General features: G+C 42.5%; 1 protein-coding gene across 1 annotated transcript in view; it reads left to right on the top strand.

Annotated features, from left to right (window-relative positions):
- The window catches only part of LOC126298032 (target of rapamycin complex 2 subunit MAPKAP1), a 108,434-nt gene that overhangs the window by 28,117 nt on the left and 57,229 nt on the right, over positions 1-23,088 (top strand). The window contains exon 3 of the mRNA XM_049989353.1: positions 21,792-21,920. Coding sequence (XP_049845310.1) covers positions 21,792-21,920 — 129 coding nt within the window. The remainder of the gene's footprint in view (positions 1-21,791; positions 21,921-23,088) is intronic.

Raw genomic sequence — 23,088 nt, 5'->3', positions numbered from 1 at the left:
AGCTTACACTAACTGTTCTATCAGTTCCAGTTTACCATTATTTGAACTGAAAGTCTCATATGGCTTTGCAAAAATTAAGTGGAGTATTCTTTTAAGCTTCCTAAGAACTTTGTGCTGCCTTGCAACTTTTCACATGTCAGGATCATAATTATAATAAACACAAGTTTCACAGATGAAACAAAAGATCTTAGTTCATGGTGGTAATCTTAACAATTTACCCTTATGATCTACAAAGAAATAGTATGGACTGCTTTTGTTTCCTCCATAATTTTATCATTTTACTTACAGTCCATGATATAACATCTGCTGTACACAGACATGGTGTTTTTTTTTAGGTCAGGTATATGACAACTTGCTCTGTCAGTTTCCGCTTCCGGTCACTTTTCCCAAGAGTAAATGTATTTGGTTCTATGATGTTTCAACTTTGACATTGAGGGATATTTGTGTTTTGTTTAATTTTAGAGCTGTTAATATGCTTCTTCCATTCCTTGAATACAACATATCTCTGTGTGAGTTTGTTTGCCAATCACTTTTGTCATATGATGTTGCTTGCTAAAAATTCATGACCTAAGTATAATTTTCTTAGTGCTCTGTATCTTCTGTTTGAGAGAATTTACTTCCCAGCTATGACAATGATGTACTATAATGTGTAAATGTATCCAAACGATGTTAATTGCATTTTGCACAATTTGTATGCAACTCGCATAACATAGCTGTCTCGCAGGTCCTCTGCTCTCTTGTCGATACAGTTGTTTGACTATACAAAATGGTTACTTCAAGAGGCCACACGAGATAAATTCTCTGTATGGCTATCGTTCCAGATTCAAATATAACGAAAATTCAAATAGCAGAAGACACATTATCAGATGTGACACAACCATTACACATGTAAGCTCAAATTTATTACATTAATGGCATTTCAAAATGTAAGTTTCAACTTGAAATCATATTGTGAACATTTTTGTACTGCGCTGGGACATGGCACTCCAATCCATTAACTATTTTTCCTGTCAACTAAATGCAAAAGATCTTAAATATGATTTCAGTCACAAGTAACAAAGTGTGTGAAGGTTTAAACTTGAAATGACAAAGTATGAAATTTTGTGTTGGATGGACATTTGAAACCACCATCTATCATCACTGACTTCTACTCATGAATAGACATTAAAAATTGGTTTAGTTCACCAGTATCAATATGTACACGTATCTGAACTGGAAATAACATGACACAAAGTTCTGTGGTGACTGGGAGTCGAACATTGGACTTATCATTCTCATTAACTAAACTCAAAGAGACGTTGACGATTGAATTCTTTTTCACTAGTAAAGAAGAGTGATGTGTGTGAACCTGAATTGATATGATGAGTGGAAGTCAAAACTGGTACCAACTGTTAATCAGAATGAGATTTTCACTCTGCAGCGGAGTGTGCGCTGATATGAAACTTCCTGGCAGATTAAAACTGTGTGCCCGACCGAGACTCGAACTTGGGACCTTTGCCTTTCGCGGGCAAGTGCTCTACCATCTGAGCTACCGAAGGACGACTCACGCCCGGTACTCACAGCTTTACTTCTGCCAGTATCTCGTCTCCTACCTTCCAAACTTAACAGAAGCTCTCCTGTGAACCTAGCAGAACTAGCACTCCTGAAAGAAAGGATATAGTGGAGACATGGCTTAGCCACAGCCTGGGGGATGTTTCCAGAATGAGATTTTCACTCTTCAGCAGAGTGTGCGCTGATATGAAACTTCCTGGCAGATTAAAACTGTGTGCCCGACCAAGACTCGGCTGTGGCTAAGCCATGTCTCCACTATATCCTTTCTTTCAGGACTGCTAGTTTTGCAAGGTTCGCAGGAGAGCTTGTGTTAAGTTTGGAAGGTAGGAGACGAGATACTGGCAAAAGTAAAGCTGTGAGTACCGGGCGTGAGTCGTGCTTCGGTAGCTCAGATGGTAGAACACTTGCCCGCGTAAGGCAAAGGTTCCGAGTTCGAGTCTCGGTCGGGCACACAGTTTTAATCTGCCAGGAAGTTTCACCAACTGTTATTGTTGCAAATGCACAGAAAGGTGTTAAAAATCATAACCATTTGTCACATGTAGTTTGGTGTGCGCATGCTACAATGATCTTTGTTCTAGATCAGGATTAAACCAAGACATGCACTTTTCATGAAGACCTTGAGGAATTTGGAATATTGGGGAAACAGTGAAATTGCAACATTTCAAAGGCATCATACCTAGCAAAAGGAGAGATCTGAGTTTGAATCCCAGTCTAGCATCAATATTTTCAATATCTCAAGTTCAGATACAACAAGAAATAAGTGCCTGTTGACCTTACATGCCAAGTCACTCATTAATAAAAAGACTCGTGTAAGAAAGCAAACTTGTGACATAGTTTCCACCTGGTGTAACTACCACTTCTGTCATGCTCGAACCTTGACTGGTTCTCCTAAGTAGAAAGCACAGGGACATATTTAATGTGGCTTTGGGACCATGGTGCAACTCTACATTCTTCAACTTCCATTATCAGAGGTGAAGGAGGTCTGTTTGTTCTTTGTAAAAATGTGTGAATTGAACCTGGGCCATAGGCATGTGTAGCTAGAATCATTCCAACAGATCACCAGCCTACACAGATAATTGGTTCCTGATTGTGTTGTGAAGAAGGATGCGCCACTTGGAAAGAGAATTCTTATACTCTGGACATTGACTGCTGCCTGCTTGGTGAAGTCATTTCCTTTTTTGTCCACATCAATATTCACTAGCTGTGTACCTAGTGTGCTTTTTTGACTTGATTCTTTAATCACTGATATGGTATCACGTAACAGCAAGCTACATGAACTGACAACATGGTAGGACTCAGAAATTTCTATTGGAAGTGTGGCTTTCCACTTGTGGTTGTGTGGTGATAGATGTATTTAGGGTCCGCTCATAGCTGTGGTTCACTGTAAACGCAAAGACTAGCTATTGAGCACACTGTCATCTTTATGTTTTTAAACCGCATTTCATCTGATATAATTACATTGGTAAGGGCATAGTGACCTTTTCTCATGCAACATATTATTTGAAGAGTATTAATGTATGTAATCCACCAATGCAAATTTTACCTACAAAATTGGACAAGTGTGACTAGGACTCACTTTTTGTGGAATCTGTTCAAACATAATTATGTTTATACATATTAATAATAATAATAATAATAATAATAATAATAATAATAATAATAATAATAATAATAATAATAATAAATGTGCCTCATTGCCCTGGTGAAAGTCTTTCTATTGGGTGCTGCTTTTTTTTTCATTAGTGTTTTTCCCCCTCTCCTCTTGAGGCCTTCCTTACGCTCACCATAAGTGCCTTTTTCATCGTGGCTTTGTCACTCCTATTATACATATTTCCATAACAGAAAGTCTTGAAAGAAGTAAATAAATGCTCTTTTCTTCGAATAAATGATAATTTCTCCCTTGCAGAGAACAAAAAAATAAATGCGTACTACATGAGCAAAATGTTGTAGGTAGTGAGAAAGCAAATACAAATCTATTGTTTGAGAATAAAAGGCAGTGTTCTTCATAAAATAAAAAATATTTCTTGAAAACAGAATCGATGATACTTTTTCAGCGTCACTTGCATGTCCCTCACCTACCCCAGTTATCAAGTCGGGCAGAGGGGACCTTCAGCTTAATGTGCAATCTTTACATCATTGAGAGGTGAAGGCTAAGTGAAACCAAGAATTGATCCCGTCATCTTTCTCTTACCACACACGCTCTTTACTGCTAGACTATCAGGACTAACATCACTGTGCTTTCTTCATCTATAGTGTTTGATGATTGTGTTTGCAAGTGTCAAAATATGTGACGTATATGGTTGCATCTTCTGACTGTGTTGACTTAGAAGCTTAAATTATTTTCATCTGCAAGGGACTGTAGACATCTTTGCAGAAGGCTGTGTTGTTTAATTGCACTGAATTAGAACCTGTGAGTCCTCAAAATATAACTGTATGCATCTAGTGGCACAAAAAAGATGTTTTGTGTTAATAACTGCATCCCAGAGGTGTGTCCATCAGCACATGGCATTTGTTTCAACTGAGGCACCTTGCAGTTAAAACATACAAAAAGTGACCTAGGAAACTGCAGCTAGTGTTGCTATTGTATGAGGTCACAATTTCTTTAATTTTCTATCTTTAGATCGATGGGGTACTAAATTGAAATTGTGGTACGAATTATGATGGTGAAGCTAAGATTTTCTTAATGATTTTTGGTCTGGAAGCTTATAGCTCTGTAAGAGAAGATGTAAATAGCAGATGAAATGTGCAGCCCTCTTAAGAGGCTAGAATGTAGGGCTAACACTGTTCCTCTTCTCAAAGTGGCCAAGGTACAACTTTGCTAGTGACAGTGCTGCTAAGTGTCTGCTCTCACTGTGGAATTGTTGATTTTCAGAGATAATGGGTAACGTTAAATGTTATATTAGTTACAGATTCTGTGTGGAATGACGTTCCTGGAATCAAATAATAAATGACACCCTAATGTTACACCTTGAGTGAGAATTATTCAGACTACTTGTCAGAAATGACAATGAAATATCAATTGAATTTAGCAGGCAGTTCTGGATCACACTAGGAAGTAAACTGATGATCATGTAGTTGCCAAATGTATTTTACAATGTTGCTAGTTACCCTTTAGACTAGTGATAGCCAATGTGCTGGGCTGGCTAGCAGTTGGAAATCTCTCCTTTTGAAGATGCTGTGAAGACTGCTGCTACTGTATTGACTGGTAGCCAAAATATCTGAACCATAGCCCAATGAGTTCTATTTGCATTTCTGTAACTATGATTTTGATCTAAAGCATAGTTGCAAATAATGTGCATACTCACTGTCTGTAACTCAAACATCATAAATAAAGAGCAGAGGGAATTATTTGGATGGCCCTACTCTTCAGTAGCTGCCATAGCTATTTTTGTTTTTTGTGTGTTATGAGTATTGTACACTTGAATCTCATTCACCACAGAAGATTAGTGTTATCATCACATGATTCAGTTAACATTATGAGTAAAAATTATTCTTTTTAATATTATTCACATAAAGCAGTTTTCCTTAAGCACATTTTCATTGGCACAATCTCTAACATGTAATAGCACAAATGAAAAGACAACATAACACTGATTACAAAACACTAACATTCGAAAAAGTATTTGATAAGATGCAAATAACACACAGTTTCAAATCAGAAAAACAAACAGTGCAAAGAAATCTTTCGTAATGGCCAAAATGCAGTAGTCAAAAATCAATGAAGAAAATGAAACAAGTTAATGAGACAATGCAAGTTTGATAATGTTAGATAATGTGGGAGACTACGTTGCTGATGGTTAACTTATTCTATATGTTTATCTATTGTGTTCAATAAACTAATACCAAAACACTACAAAGTGAATACTGTACTAATACAAATGAATTAAAATGAGGTAGCGGACAACTGTCCCATTGTGCTTTCCTTCACCCTAGTGATGGAAAAGATGGATAGCTTGCAATTTAAAAGACGAAAGTGGCTGTAGTCTCAACTTGGAACGAGGTTTTTGGACTCCAAAAACATAAATTTTCTAACTTTATGTCTCCTGTAAGTGAACATATTAAAAATATATAATCAAAATGACAAGGAAATATAAGTTGAGTATAGAAGGATATTCTATTCCCCTCAGGAAGTAAGTTGGAGGTCACAGTGTTGCAAAATATGTTGTGGGAGATCATGTCCCTAGCTTGTGACAGCTAAACTTTATCTTGTGCATCTCCCAATAGCTTTTTAAAGACATGGAGCAGGCAGCTGCACAGATAACCAAATGAATAGGCCAAGGAATATTATTTACATTTCTGGAACCAGGGATCGAAGCTAAATCATAGTTATGAATAGTTTTCATATTCACCAACTACAGATGACACATTACAAATTAAGATTAGGGGAATTATTTGGGTGGCCCAATTCTTCAGTAGCTGCTTTAATTTTTTTTTAAATCTTATGTGTACTGCAAACTGGAAAGTTCATTTGCTGGACATAACTCAACAGCAGCTATTTGTGCATCATTACAGCTCATACTTAATCTTGGACAGGGCAAAAGCTGTTAAACTGTGTGTTAATTGCATGACACCTGACTACTCTTACACACTACACATGCACATCATCATGGTTGGTAAATAAATTATGTAAACTGCCTATTGTTTGCTTACGTGAATGTAAATTCCTGTTTGGCTAAGAATTATGGCTCCAAGGCTTAATACTGACAGTAGCTTTAGTGATACGTAAACAAAGTTGTTGAATAACAGTTGAGATATTGAACTGAATTGACAGAGCACTGAATCACGTAAGTCAAAACAAGGCATCTGGAGTAGGCAACATTCCCTCATTTTTTTGGACAAAATACCATGACAGAACTATTCCATTGGATATACAAGGTATACACAATAGGAAAATACCATCTGATGTCAAGAACAACATAATAATTCCAATGCCAAAGGTCGCAGTTACTGACTGACGAGCAAGACATTATTCCATAAAACTGACACAATTTATTGACAGATTTATCAAAGACAATAGCTAGAGAAAGCCAGGCTCAGGAAAGATCAATTGGAATCCGAAGAAATGTAGGTAATACTGATCCTATTGCAAAAAGCAGGTTGAAAAAAGGTAAACTTGTGTTTCTAACGTTCTTCAATTTTAAGAAAACATTTGACGATCAACTGGAGTACACAATGATATTCTGTTGTCAGTAATGATAAAATACAGGGAGCCTAAGGTTATTTACAACTTGTATAAAAGAAAACCAACTGTAGTTGAAGGGTATCAGTTATTGAGAAGGCAGTGAGAAAGTGTTGTAGTCTAATCCCGATGTTATTCTACCCCCAGGAGGCCTACAGTCCTTTTGTGGGTACGTGTGTGGCGCACACGGGTCCCCGAGCTATCGCAGTCTCCTTTCTTTTCCAGGCTGCATTACCATCCCTGTTCCCCTCCCTCCCTATCCTTGATCCTTTGTACCTGCCCCTCTTTTCACTCTTAGTGGACTTCATGTCGACCTGGCTATCCTCCTGGCTTTGTTTTGGTCTGTGCTTTGTTTAGTGTACTGTTTCCATCTCCTTTTCGTAATTTTGGTCCACTTGGGGTTTGACCTGCATTTCCAAAATTTTCCGTTCGGTATGAGCCATTTGGGAATGAACTCCCTACCAAGCTTCCATGTTGCAGGTTCCTCTCCCCCTCCCCTCCCCTTTCCCTTTGCACCCTGGCCCTCCCCTCCTGCTAGGTCACCAGCACTGTAGCCAGTCCGTGTGGTGGAGCTGTTAAGTACCCACTTGGTGAGCATCCTGAAACCACAGGGACCACACTACTAGTACCTGAGCTGTTAACGCCTCATGTATACCCAGAAGTTGATGCTCATCACTTTGGGGCATCAGAACTCCCGGCAATGGCCGCCAATGCCAGATGGCCCTTGCTGTGGCTGGGTGGCACCCATAGAGCGAGCCCCTGATCATAGTGAGTGGTACTAGGGTGGACACGTTGCGCATGAACCGACAAAAGCTTCACCATCCTGGCCATTCTGTGGCCGTCTCTAAGTTTGGTAGCAGTTGTGACACTCCTCCTTCTGATCCTTCGACCTTCCCCTCCCTGCCCACCCCCTGGGAGGAGGGTCAAGGTTGCTGGCTTGGGTTGAAACGTTCCGTCAGTACCTGGTTTGTATCTGGATGGATGACGGAAGTTTTGTCACTACCAAGCCTTTGTTTTTCATGGAGACAATTGAAGATAAGTATGGCAAAGTGGAATCGATGAGTAAAATGTGGTCCAGTGCTTTGCTCATAAAGACATCTTCTGCTGCCCAATCTGATGCCCTGCGTGCTTGTGACTATCTTGGTGACGTCCGAGTCTCCATCACGCCCCACCAATCATTGAACTCGGTACAGGACATTATTTTCCACCGAGATCTTCTTCTCCAAACTGACGAGGAACTCCATGCTAACCTTGAGTGGCGAGAAGTTCATTTTATCCGCCATGTCCAGCAAGACCCTCCAAACAATCACACTGCAATGGGTGCCTTTATCCTGGCCTTCGAGGGGGATGACCTCCCATAGAAGGTAAAGGTCAAGATCAAGGTCATGGTGTATCGGTGTGATGTAAAACCTTATATTCCACCACCAATGAGATGCTTTAAATGCTTACGGTTTGGACATATGTCTTTCCCCTGCACCTCTGATCCCCTCTGTGGTGACTGTGGGTGTCCCCTTCATGAGGGGAGTGTCTGTGCTCCTCTGCCAGTGTGTGTAAATTGTCATGGAAAGTGTTCTGCTTGTTCGCCTGCATGCCCGATGTTTGTGAAAGAAAGAAGGATTGAAAAGTACAAAACCTTAGATCGGCTCACCTACACTGAGACTCGACAAAAGTATGACTGGCTCCATCCTGTGTCTATGACTTTTACTTTTTCTTCAGTTACATCCATTCCCCCTCCTACCCCCTCCTCTTCCCAGCCCCACCCCATTTGTCCTGTGCATTCAGCCTCCTCCGCCTCCCTCTCCCACTCCCCCTCCCCGTCAGTACCCCTACCCACCCCTTCAGCTGCTGCTCTCCCTCTCCCATCAGAGAAGTACTCCCCTCCTTCGGCAACCGCCGGTACTGGAGCTCCCTCCTGGGACTCCTCCTCCCAGCACTCCCCTGAAAGGCAATCCGCTGCTCCCCATCGGCAGCGCGATCCGTGGCCGGTGGGCGCCAAGATTGCCCGGTGTAATTCCGTGTCCGCCGTCGCTGAAGTCTGCCCTTCTCTTCCTTCACAAGAGAAGAAGCAGAAATGAAAGAACAAGGGCAAGTTCCCTCTGGTACTCCCTGAGGTGGAGCTTTCCCCTCCTCCAGTCAATGAACCAGCAGAGTCTGACCCCGCCCATATGGATATTACCACATCCTTATTGGTGACGGATGGCGACTCGGGGGCGTGACCGACTCTGATCCGTTCGCTTCCCATTTGGACTCCTGCTTGAGAATCCTCCAGTGGAATTGTAATGGATATTTGCGTCACCTTCCAGAGTTGCAGCCCCTTCTTTCCTTCTACTCTGCCACTTGTATTGTGCTACAGGAGACCCATTTTGTCAGTTCTTACTCACCTGCCCTTCATGGGTTCCATGATTTGTCAGAACCAAATTGGCTCCTTGTGGGCTTCTGGTGGTGTTTGCACCTTGATCCACAAGGACATTGTTAGTAAATGGGTTCCCCTCCTTACCAGTCTGGAAGCCATTGCTGTCGGGGTCCATGTGGCCACTCCAGTCACAATCTGTAATCTCTACCTCCCACCTGACAAGCCACCCACATCCCTTTCCATAACGACCCTTCTTCAACAATTTCCTTCTCTCTTCCTGCTACTAGAGGACTTTAATGCCCACTACCCTCTTTGAGGTAGTCATACGACTACTGCCCTGTGCAGGACAGTTGAAGCTGTTCTGGCAGGGCTTGACCTCTGTTTACTAAACACGGACACTCCCACATGCTTTAGTGTGGTACACAACACTTTCTCTACCACTGACTTCTCCATTTGCAGTCCCAGCCTTCTTCCTTCCATTCAGTGGGGTGTCGACAATGACCTATGTGACGGCGACCATTATCCGATTGTTTTGACCTTCCTTCAGTGTCTCTCGTTCCGTCACCCTCTCAGGTGGGCCATCTCTAAGGCTGATTGGGGTGCTTTCTCCTCTGCTCCCATCCCCCCTGTATTGCCACACAACAGTGTTGGTGAATCTACACAGACTTTGACTGCCGCCATCCTTCCAGCAATCCCTTCTTCCTCAGGTTCTGCCCCCACCCCCCACTGGAAGATGGTCCCTTGGTGGACTCCAGAAATTGCTGCAGCCATAAAAGACTGCCGCCGTGCTGTTCAACACTTCAAGGGGCAGCCCTCTACTGCTCTTCTTCTGGTCTTTAAATGACTCCATGCCCAGGCCCGCTACCTAATCAAATTTCAGAATCAGATTTGCTGGGAACGATATGTAGCTGCCATAGGAACACACACCCCCTCTTCACAAGTCTGGGTGAAACTCGGGCGAATTTTTGGGTTTGTAGGAATTTCTGAGCATGGTGTTGTCCTTACCAATCTGGACTTTGTAGCAGAAAATTTCGTTCAACGCTTTGCTTAAGCTTCGGCATCGGCTCAGTATCTGCCCACGTTCCTTGTACTGAAAGAGTGCTCAGAACGATTGCCTTTGTCTCTTGTTTCTCACTGTTCAGAGCCATGTAATGCCCCATTTACCAAGTGGGAATTTGCCAGTGCCCTGGACTTTGTCCCGACACAGTTTCTGGACCAGATTGGATACATTACCAAATGCTGTAACACTTATCGGTGGGGTCACCGTCATGTACCGACTCTCTTCAACTGTCTGTGGAGTGAGGGAGTCTTTCCCACCCAGTGTCAGGAAAGTATTCTTGTTCTGGTGTTGAAGCCAGGGAAACCACCTCTTCAGTTGGATAGCTGCCATCCAATTAGCCTTACTAACATCCTCTGCAAGCTCCTTGAATGCATGGTGAGTTGGCGGCTGTTTTGGAGCCTTGAATCCCACGACCTTTTGTCATCGACTCAAAGGGGTTTTCACTGTGGCCACTCTACTGTGGATAACTTGGTCCACCTGGAGTCTGCTATCCGGTCAGCTTTTGCCCATCGGTAACACCTCCTTGCAGTCTTCTTAGATCTGCATAAAGCCTGTGACACTACCTGGTGCCACCACATCCTCACCACCCTTCACGAATGGGGCCTTCGTGGCGCTTTGCCCGTTTTTATCCATAACTTCCTCTCTTGTTGCTCTTTTCGGATCCAAGTTCGCTCCTCCTACAGCACTCCCCATTGGCAAGAAAATGGGGTTGCGCAGGGTACCGTGCTGAGCGTGCCTCTTTTCTCGTAGCCATTAATGGTCTGGTGACAGCTGTTGGGTGGAAAGTGTCCCCGTCTTTGTATGCTGACGATTTTTGTGTCTACGTCACTTCCTCCATAATGGGCGCTGCAGGACACCATCTCCAGGGGGCAATCTGCTGGGCGCACTCATGGGCTCTCTCCCGTGGCTTTCAGTTTTCACCAGCTGAGTTGTGTGTCATGCATTTCTGCCATCACCGTACAGTCCATCCCCATCCGGAACTGTTCTTCGATGGCCAGCCCGTCGAGGTGGTGGACACTCATCGCTTCTTGGGTCTGGTCTTCGATGCCCGGTTGACATGGCTCCCTCATCTTCGCCAACTAAAGAGGACGTGCTGGTTCCATCTCAATGTTGTTAGGTGTCTGTGCAATACCACCTGGGGTACCGACCGCTCTGTTCTCCTGCGATTGTATCAAGCGTTAGTCTAGTTTCATTTAGACTATAGAAGTCCTGTCCATGGTTTTGAATCGCCTTCAACGTTGCAGATACTAGACCCCATCCACCATCGTGGGGTCAGACTTGCGACTGGTGCCTTCCAGACTAGCCTCATATTTAGCCTTCTTGCAGAGGTGGGGATTCGACCACTGTGAGTTTTTCACCAACAAAAGCTGATATCTTATGCACTCCGCATTTGCTGCACCCCAAAACACCCTAATTATGGTCTCCTTTATCCAGACACGGAGATCACCCTGCCGCAGCAGCTTCCACACTGTGGACTTACCATGGCTGTCTGCATTCAGTCGCTCTTTTCTGAGCCCCAGCAATTCCCTTTACCACCTCTTTTCTCCGCTCACGCACGTACCCCTCCATGGTGCATCTCTCAGCCGCAGCTCTGTCTTGATCTGTCAATCGATTCAAAGGATTTTGTCCCTCCAGTGGCTCTTCACCACTTATTCTACTGTCTCCTCAGTTCTTTTCAGGGTTCAGGAGTGATCTATACGAATGACTCCATGGTTGCTGGTCGCACTGGTTTTGCTTACACCTATGTGCAATGCACGGTACTTCATTCCTTGCCAGATGGCTGTAGTGTCTTTACTGCAGAGTTAGTAACCATCTTGCTTGCACTGGACCATATCTGCTCCTGCTCAGGACTATGCTTCACTATCTGTAGTGACTCATTGAGCAGTTTGTAAGCTATCAGCCAGTGCTTCCCCCGCCACCCATTGGTCATTGCTATCCAGGATTCCCATTCTTTCCTTGTTCAACGTGGATGCTCGATGGTTTTCACTTGCACCCCAGGCCATGTTGGGATTCCTGGCAATGAACTTGCTGATCGTCTGGCTAAATTAGCTACTACCAGGCCATCTCTTGCTTTTCGCATTCTGGAAATAAACCTTTGCTCAGCATTACATCGTCAGGTTTTGAGCCTTTGGGATGCAGAATGGCACACTCTTTCTTTGCCAAACAAGCTCAGGGCAATTAAGTATTCTACAACTCCGTGGCAGTCCTCCTCCTGAGCCTCTCATAAGCCCTCTTTTGTCCTGCGCCAGCCAACTTAGCCACCCTGTGACATACTTTTAGCCTTTCAGGCTCGCTACCCCTGGTATTGGCTGACAATGCCTCAGCGATGGTTCTCGTTTTATGTTTTATTCCTGATGGGGTTTTATCACTTTATTTAAGGGAGGGACCTTCGACCTTATCAGTAAGTGGAGGGGCTGGTGGGCCATCTTGCTCCCCCCTTTGCTGTGACTGGATTGGCTTCAACTGGGTTTGGTGGTTCACCCTGGTCCTCTGCCTTCCCACTCCTTTCCTTATGGGGTCTGTTATGTCTTGACCATCTCTCTTGTCTCCTGTGCTTCTTCCTTCATTCCCCGGTCATTAGTCACATTCTTTCCCTCACATTTTCTTCCTCCGTTTTCCTTCCTTCCCTGTCAATAGTTTATCATTTTATGGACATTGTAGTTCCCTCTTCTAATGTGGGATTTTATCAGTTTTAGTTAATCTAAGGTTGGAGGGACTGATGACCGCATAGTTTGGTCCCTTCTGAACCCACACAACCAGCCAAGAATGCCAGGGGGGAATTTGTAAAGGAAATTGAAATTCAGAGTAGAAAATAAAAACATTAGGTTTTGCCAATGGCATTGTAATTATGTTGCTAATGGAAAAAGACTTGCATGAACAGCTGAATGGTACGATAGCATAATGAAAAAAGGTGATATGATAAATATCAACAGAATTAGAACAAGTACAATGAATTTTAGTCTAATTAAACCAGGTGATACTGAGGGAATTAGATTAGAAAATAGGATACTTAAAGTAGTAGATAAGTTTTGTTACTTAGGCAGCATAAGCAGTGCAGATGCTGAAACAGAGATGATAGAAAAATCAGGGTAACATATCTGAAAATTAGAAACTAGTTTACATCCAATATAAATTTAAATGTGGGAATGTCTTTTTGGAGGGTATTTGCCAGGAGTGTAACTTGGAGTGGAAATGAAACGTGATTCAGGCAAAAAGAAAATAGAAGCTTTTGAAGTGTGGGATTTCAGAAGAATGCTGAAGATTAGAAGGGTAGATCAGACAATGAGAAGCTATTGGATTGATTTAGGGAGGGAAGATAATTATTTCACAGCTTGATTTAAAGTTGATAGTAAATGTACTGAGGTAACAAGGAATTGTACTTTGGTAATGAATGGAGTTGTTTGTGGGAAAGGGGGGGGGGGGGGGGGGGAGAGCCAGAGAACAGTTCAGGAAGACTACAGTTTGAATATGGTAAGAAGGTCCAAGTGGCAGCAGGTTGGAGCTGTTATGTAGAGACAATGGATGTGTTAAATTAGCATAGAGAACTGTATCAAACCAGTCTTCAAACTGGAGACCAGAACTGAAACAACATATATATAATTCTGTAATGAAGTGTTTTGTTTCCTTTGGTCTTGACTGATCTGATGCAGCTCATCATTCCTTCCTCTCCATTTGCAGCAAACATTTTCAGTTATGTGTTGCATGTATTTCAATATCTTTCTTCCTCTACAGGGCCCTCTACAGACCTCTCTAGTACCGTGGACAGTTTTCTCCTACTGTCTTAACACTTGTTCTGTCACCCTGTTTTGGTTATGGCACCTTCCATGGCCACCAGCGGCATACGTTGGCCACACAGAATGCCACCTCAAAATAGCAGGGAACCTCGACCTTGCTACACTCACTGTACAGTGTGTCTGAGGCATTCAGCATGACCAGGTTGCCTCCAAATGCCTTTCCAATGATTGTCTGGTTGAAAGCATATGCAGCACTCATCAGTGAAGAGAACGAGTTGCCTATCCTGAGTGGTCCATTTGGCATGTTGTTGGGCACATCTGTACCATGCTGCATGGTGTCGTGGTTGCAAAGATGGACCTCGCCATGGATGTCGGAAGTGAAGTTGCGCATCATGCAGCCTATTTCACACAGTTTGAGTCATAATGCGATGTCCTGTGGCTGCACAAAAAGTATTATTCAACATGGTGGCGTAGCTGTCAGGGTTCCTCCAAGCCATAATCCATAGGTAGCAGTCATCCACTGCAGTAGTTGCCATTGGGCAGCCGGAGAGAGGCATGTCATCGACAGTTCCTGTCTCTCTGTATCTCCTCCATGTCCGAACGACATCGCTTTGGTTCACTCGGAGGCGCCTGGACACTTCCCTTGTTGAGAGCTCTTCCTGGCACAAAGTAACAATGTGGATGCAATCAAACTGCAGTATTGACCGTCTGGATATGGTTGAACTACAGACAACATGAGCCATGTACCTCCTTCCTGGTGGAATGACTGAAACTGATCAGCTTGCAGACCCCCTCTGTCTAATAGGCACTGCTCATGCATGGTTGTTTACATCTTTTGATGGGTTTAGTGACATCTCTGAACAGTCAGAGGGACTTTCTCTGTGATACAATATCCATAGTCAAGGTCTATCTTTAGGAATTCTGGGATGATGCAAAACATTTTTTGATGCGTGTAGTATACTCTTGGCAAGATTCATGAAACTTTCAGTAAAATTCTGAACATTAAATGATAGGGGGCAGAGAACTGATTATTTATGAAATTGTAGCACACAGAACATTTGCAGTGACCATCATTATGCTTGTGTGCCAGGCGATACAATTTGTAATGCAAATCATGTACAGAATTAACAGGAGTGGTTTGAGGCCCTAGCAATAGAAGCTGCCATTTGGGGTGCCAAGGTGAGTGGGGTGCCAGAAGTGCCACAGCATTGAGGTTCATGCACAGGACTATTACAGTCAGTAGTGGCCACTTGCAGTGCCCCGGGCTCCTAAATGCAGGATTTGTATATTGTGCATATTGCAGTTGGTAGCAAAAACTGACAAAAAGGGGGGAGGAGGGCCGCTTTGTGATAAGTCACTAGTGTGAAAAAATTTTCTTGAATCGGGCCTGTGAGTTAACACAATAACTATAGCAAGGAACGAATTAAAGCAGACAGCAACACATTGCTAAGAAGAGAGAATTCCATGCAACAATGAAGAGTTTGATGCATGTGTGTAACCAGCTCTGATTGACAGCTGATACAACACTCTCTTTGCGCTTTCAGAAGGCAGGCAATACTACTTTCAGAGCAGTTCAGACTCGGTCTGCATGTCATCAAGTAGAGAGTAGTATTTAATGGAGTAGTCTGTTTTAACAATTACACCATGTTAATTCTCATATGAAGTTTCTGATACCCTATAGGTTTCCCTAGTATGAAAAATTGGGAACTAATTGTAAAGCAAACATTGCCAATTGCAAAGCACTGCATAGAAACTTCACCCCAAACCCAGACTGATGGACCTCTTACTGGTACTTTGGTTTCTCTCCATATGAATTGCACTACTTGTTGACATAGCCATTCATCAAATGCATTTCACTTTCACTGGCAAAGTGGTATCAGCTATTATATTTCAGTTAATAAAAGTACATGATACTATTCATTATTTTGATTATTTCAGGGAGAATTGCTGTATCGTGTAATAAAGAAATATTTTCCACAATAGAGACAATACTGTCAGCATTTTGTGTTCCTTTTTAAGTTCGCTGATAACAGCTGCTTCTCCTTTCATGTTAGCAGAAGTACAAATCAGATTTGCTCCACACAAAGTCACATTTCTTTGCGAGTTTTTGAGCCCACTTCGCTTCTTTGATTTTAAATCTTATGTCAGTGAAAGTATTCTCAAGAAAAATTGTTTGTAATTTCATAATAAGAAGTCACATTTCCTCATAATCTTTACAGGATAATGATGGTGTTGCTGGAAAATAAAAAGAAGTGAATCGCGTCTGGTGAACAAGTTTCACAGTTCAGCGGAAAAAATAATTAAGACAGCTACTGAAGAGGAGGGCCATCTAAGTATTTGCCCTTGCTCTTTGTTTATGATTTTTGAGCTATAGGTATTGAGGCTGGATATTATTTGTAGCTATACATTAGGTCGTCATTGGGCTATGCTTCATAATTTCGGCTGCCAGTAAACATTGTAGCAGTCAGTGTCGCCACGTCTGCAATAGGCTAGCTTCACACATGCTAGCTGGCTTAACACTCAGCTGAGCAAACATGTTCCTCCTGTCACTAGTCTAATGGAGAGTTGGCAACATTGTAGAATACAATTTGCAACCATGTGACATTAATTTACTCCCTGGTGTGGTTCAAAATTGGCCTGCTACATTCAATTGATATGTTGTTGTCGTTTCCAATAAATAATCTGAAAGATTTCTGACTTGTGGTGTAACACTGGCATTTTAAATTTATTATTTGATTCCAGGAGGTCTATTCCGTGTAGAATCAGTAACTAATCCCATATTTAACATTACTAATTATCTCTGTTAATAAACAATACCACAGTGAAATAGGTTTTAACAGTACTGGCTCACTATCTCAGTGATTAAGTGGCCACCTTGTGAAGGGGACTGCTGCGTTAACCCTTGGTTCTAATCGCGCAAGAGGTCTAAACATTTTGCATTTTGTCTGCTTTTTTAATCTTCTCTTTCTGAGCTATAAGCTTCCAGATCAAAAACCATTAGAGAAGTCTTAATTTCACCATTTTAAGACTCATTGCAGAAGTAGTAGTACAATAGGGATTGCTTTCCAGCCAAGCTCCTGAACAGGTTCCTTTGTGAAATCAGCAGAGTGTAGAAGGATGTTCTTGTACAGTAGCAACACTTGTTGCAGTTTCCTAGGTTGCTTTTCATATGTTGTGACTGCAGGGCACCTCTGTTGTTGAAACACATGCCAACTGCAATGGACACACCTCTGTGGTGCTGTTATTAACATAAAGCATCTTGTTTGTGCCACTAGGTGTATAAAGCTATATTTTGTGGACCCACACTGACGTATGTTCCTGTTTTTTTTTTTTTAAGGACGAACCATTATTTTCTTTTTATATAGTTAATCTGCAGTGGTCTGAATTCCCGTTTGTATGGAATCCTTAGAATGTGAGTCCTTTTCGTACTTGTCAGGTTTCTTAGGTAAACTTTGTGCTGGTGGATTACATACATCAATACTCTTCAAATTGTATGCTGCAGGAGTAAAGGTTAATACATTTTTACCTAAACAATTATATCAGACAAAATGTGGTTTAAAATCGTGAAGACTGGAGTTTGCTATACTGCTGGCCTAGACTGCATTATATTTAAAAGTACACTACAAAATAGCTACATTAGCACAGAATCAAAAGTGGAAAGCAAAACTTCCGCATCCTGCCATGTTGCCAGTTCATGCAGCTCTCTGTTACGTGATTTCATTTCAGTGATTAAAAACTCTAGTTAAAAATATGCATTGGAAAAGCAGCTAGTGAATATTGATGTGGACGAATAAGGAAATGAATGTATCAAGCAGGTTGTAGTCAACCTCCAAAGTGTGCAGAGCATTCTTCTTTATGAAATAATCATGAAACAGTTCTTCATGTAGGGTGGTGGTATGTTGGAATGATTCTAGCAACATATGCCTAGGGTCCAGATTCAATTCACACATCAGACAACCATTTTTACAAAGCACACACACTCTGGTAATGGAAGTTGAAGAATGTAGGGTTGCACTGTGGTTGTAAAGCCCCATTAAACATGTCCCTGTGCTACCTACTTTAGGAGAGTCAGTCAAGGTTGGGACATAACAGAGGCAGTAATTACACCAGGTGGAAAGTATGTCATGAGTTTGCTTTCTTACTTGACTTTTTTTTATTAATGAGTGAATTGTCATGTAAGGTCAACAGGCACTTATTTTTTGTTGTATCTGAACTTGAGATATTGAAAATATTGATGCTGGAGTGGAATTCAAACTCGGATCTCTCCTTTTGCTGGGTCTGATGCCTTTGAAATGATGAAATTCTGTCATTTCAGTGGTTCCCCAAGATTCCAAACTCCTTGAGGTTTCCATGAAAAGTGCTTGTCTCTGTTCGAATCCTGATCTGGCATAAAGGTTTCCATCGTGTCATTTCAAGTTGTAGCATGCACACATCAAACTACAGGTGACAAATGGCTATGACTTTTAACACCTTTATCTGTGTTACAACAATAACAGTTGTTACCGGTTTTGCCTCCCAGTCAGACATGGAATTTTTCATTGTATCATTTCAGGTTCAAACATGCCACTCTTAGTTACTGGTGAAAAAGAATTACATAGGAAACGTCTCTTTGTGTGTAGTCAGTGACAATGGTAGGTCCAGAGTTCTATTCCCAGTCATTACAGAACTTTATACAATGTTATTTCTTGTTCAGATATATGTACATCTCACTACTGGTGAAATAAACCAATTTTTAATGTCTATTCATGACTAGAAGTCAATTACAATCAGTACTGGGTTCAAATCTCGGTAGGTGAAAAACTTTTCATCTCGTAGTTTCAGTTTCATTTAGCTCACTATAGATGCAAAATTACGATTTTTGACATTTGATTGTGCTTAGTTAATAATCTTATTAGATGCTGGATTTGTCTGTTCAACACAAAATTTCATGTCTCAGTCATTTCAAGTTTAAACCTGTGCATATTTCATTACTCACGACAGAAACCATATTTAAGATCCTTTGTAGATAGTTAACAGGAAAAATAGTTACTGGATCGGAGTGCCAGATCCCAGTCCAGCGCAAAAAGTTTTGTAATGTAATTTCACATTAAGACTTGCTTTTTGAAATGTCATTTACTGTAATAAATTTGAGTTTACAAGCATAATGGTTGTGTCACATATAATAATGTGTTATCCAATATTTGGATAATTGTGATATTAATTTGCATCTGGAGCGATGGCCATTCAAAGCTATTATATCTTGTGGCCTCTCGAAGTAATAATTTTGTATAGTCAAATGACTGTAGCGGAAAGAAAGCAGAGAACCTCCAAGACAGTTAAGTTACATAAGTTGCATATAAATTGGGTGAAATGCAGTTCAGGTCATTTGGATACATTGAGCATGATAGTTCACTTTAGATGAACAGCATTATGCTGATAGAGCAACTACAGCCAGAGTTGCCTTCACAGTTCTAAATGGAGTAAAGTTGCTAATATGTGACGTGTGAAGTGCATCACTTATTTATCTGTAAAGAGAGAGAAAATGATGGCTACTCAGATTTTTGAAGCTATTGTACACTGAAGTGCAAAATAAACTGGTATGGGCATGCATATTCAAATGCAGAGATATGTAAACAGGCAGAATTTGGCACTGCAGTTGGCAATGCTTGTATGAGACAACAAGTGTCTGGTGCAGTTGTAAGATCGGTTGCTGCTGCTACAATGCCAGGTTGTCAAAGATTTGAGTGAGTATGGACATGGTGCTATATTCGGTGCATGAGCAATGGGACACAGCACCTCCGAGGTAGCAATGAAGTGGAGATTTTCCTGTATGACCATTTCACGAGTATACCGTGAATATGAGGAATCTGGTAAAACATCAAACCTCTGACATCGCTGCAGTCTGAAAAAGATCCTGCAAGAACGAGACCAACGACAACTCGAGAATCATTCACCATGACAGAAGTGGAACCCTTCTGCAAATTGCTCTAGATGGAGACAATCTCATAAATACATGGACTCTGATGTCAGCAGGGGACTGTTCAAGCTGGTGGAGGCTGTGTAATGGTGTGGGATGTGTGCAATTGGAGTGATGTGGGACCCCTGATACATCTAGTTATGACTCTGACAGGTGACATGTACGTAACCATCTTGTCTGATCACCTGCCTCCATTCATGTTCATTGTGCATTCTGATGGAGTTGGCCAATTCCAGCAGGACAATGTGACACCCCACACATCCAGAATTGCTACATAGTGGCTCCAGGAACTATCTTCTGGGTTTAAACAATTGTGCTGGCCACCAAACTCTCCAGACATTAACATTATTGAGCATATCTGGGATGCCTTGCAACATGCTGTTCAAAAGAGATCTCCACTCCCTTACACGTATTCATAGACAGCCCTGCAGCATTCATGGTGTCAGTTCCCTCCAGCAGTACTTCAGATGTTAGTCGAGTCCATGCCATGTGATGTTCCGACCCTTTTGGGTTCTCGTGGAGGCCCTATACGATATTAGTCAGGTGTACCAGTTCCTTTTGCTCTGCATTGTATATGGGGCATTTAAATGAAACTGAACACCTGTCACAACAGGACCACAGGATGTTTCCATTCAAAAGTAATCATCACAAGCATTTATACATTTGTCGCACTGATAGACAAGATAATCAATTTGTATTTAATAGAATATGGGCAGCAGCTGACGGATCCACAACCGCACTCACTCTTTCACTTCTTCATGCTACTGAAATCGACATCTTAAGCTTGTCTTTCTTGAGGTCATGAAAGATGTGAAAATCGCATGGTGAAAGATCCGAGCTGTATGGAGTATGTTGCAGTATTTCCCAGCCAAATCACTTTTGTGTAGCCTTCATTCTGTTGACAGTGTGGGCATTAACATCCAACAGGATGATTCTGTCCAACAGCACTCCTGGGCATTTTGATTTTATGGCGCATCGTAGTTTCTGCAAAGTGTTCTCGTAGCACTGTGCATTGATTGTGGTTCTACACTCGACAAACTCGACAAGCAGAGGGCCCCTGCAGTCAGAGGAGGAGGTCATCAGGGTCTTACTGTAACTTGTGTGAACAACTTTGGCTTTCTTTGGTGGGAGAGAATTGGGAAGTTTACACTGTTGGATTTGCCATTTGCTCTTGGGCTGTGAGAATGATTTTGGATGAAACCATTGTGTTGCATGATGATACCCACCCCCACACTGCCAATTGGTCAAAGGCTATGCATGAGGAATTTGGTTGGAAAACACTGCAGTATTGTCTGTACAGCCCAGATATTTCCCAGATCTTTCACTGTGTGATTTTCAGATCTGTGACAAAAACACACAAACATCGGTTCCAGTTGGACGAGGAAGTGCAAGAGTGGGTATGATTGTGGATTTGTCAGTGGCCAACCACATTCTACTTAACAGGAATTGATCATCTCGTCTCCCAGTGTGATAAATGTCTTACCATGTGTGGTGACTATTCTTGAATGGAACCTTTACATGGCCCTGTTGTGGTATGTGCTTGGTTTTCATTTGACTGACACTATAACATTGCCAAAACTGACTTCTACAGGCAATCTTCTCTGATGGCCTGTTGTCATATACTTAACTGGTTTTACTGGAAATGCATCTACATTCACTGAAAATGCTTGAAGACTCCCTGCTTGCTTCCCTTTTTAATTAATATATATTTATATTTTACTTAATGGTGTAATTTTTTTAAGATTACTTTTGTTTGTGACAGTCTTGTTGTGATTTTCACATTCACTAGCTTAACAAATTCTGAAGGTCTTTGAAATAAAAAATGTTACATTGTAACAACATTTTTGAGCCATTATGTCTCTACAGATGAGATATAAACCCTGAATTTTGTAAGTATTTCCTATGTTGCTTGTAACAAGTTTTACAGTTCACAAAAACTTAATACCCCTAATTTTCAGATATTGGGTTTGGAATTCATCGGCAGCGCTCGAACACGGCGCAGCACTTAGAGAGAATGAATCAGGAGAGGAAAAGGGCTGCAGGAATAAAGCACATTAAGTGGGAATCAAACCCAAATGTGTTATCAAGTATGTTTTGTTTTTAAGTGCTTCTCATTAACTCATAATTAATAAGTTAGTGGAGAAGAATATATACACTTCTGGAAATTGAAATAAGAACACCGTGAATTCATTCTCCCAGGAAGGGGAAACTTTATTGACATATTCCTGGGGTCAGATACATCACATGATCACACTGACAGAACCACAGGTACATAGACACAGGCAACAGGGCATGCACAATGTCGGCACTAGTACAGTGTATATCTACCTTTCGCAGCAATGCAGGCTGCTATTCTCCCATGGAGACGATCGTAGAGATGCTGGATGTAGTCCTGTGGAACGGCTTGCCATGCCATTTCCACCTGGCGCCTCAGTTGGACCAGCGTTCGTGCTGGACGTGCAGACCGCATGAGACGACGCTTCATCCAGTCCCAAACATGCTCTATGGGGGACAGATCCGGAGATCTTGCTGGCCAGGGTAATTGACTTACACCTTCTAGAGCACGTTGGGTGGCACGGGATACATGCGAACGTGCACGGTCCTGTTGGAACAGCAAGTTCCCATGCCGGTCTAAGAATGGTAGAACGATGGGTTCGATGACGGTTTGGATGTACCGTGCACTATTCAGTGTCCGCTCGACGATCACCAGAGGTATTCGGGCCAGTGTAGGTGATCGCTCCCCACACCATGATGCCGGGTGTTGGCCCTGTGTGCCTCGGTCGTATGCGTTCCTGATTGTGGCGCTCACCTGCATGGCGCCAAACACGCATACGACCATCATTGGCACCAAGGCAGAAGCGACTTTCATCGCTGAAGATGACACGTCTCCATTCGTCCCTCCATTCACGCCTGTCGAGACACCACTGGAGGCGGGCTGCACGATGTTGGGGCGTGAGCGGAAGACAGCCTAACGGTGTGCGGGACCGTAGCTCAGCTTCATGGAGACGGTTGCGAATGGTCCTCGCCGATACCCCAGGAGCAACAGTGTCCCTAATTTGCTGGGAAGTGGCGGTGCGGTCCCCTACGGCACTGCGTAGGATCCTACGGTCTTGGCGTGCATCCGTGCGTCGCTGCGGTCCGGTCCCAGGTCGACGGGCACGGGCACGTGCACCTTCCACCGACCACTGGCGACAACATCGATGTACTGTGGAGACCTCACGCCCCACGTGTTGAGCAATTCGGCGGTACGTCCAC

This window comes from Schistocerca gregaria, chromosome X, assembly GCF_023897955.1.
Source record: "Schistocerca gregaria isolate iqSchGreg1 chromosome X, iqSchGreg1.2, whole genome shotgun sequence".
Lineage (NCBI taxonomy): Eukaryota > Metazoa > Arthropoda > Insecta > Orthoptera > Acrididae > Schistocerca > Schistocerca gregaria.
This window is presented reverse-complemented; position numbering and strand designations above follow the sequence as displayed.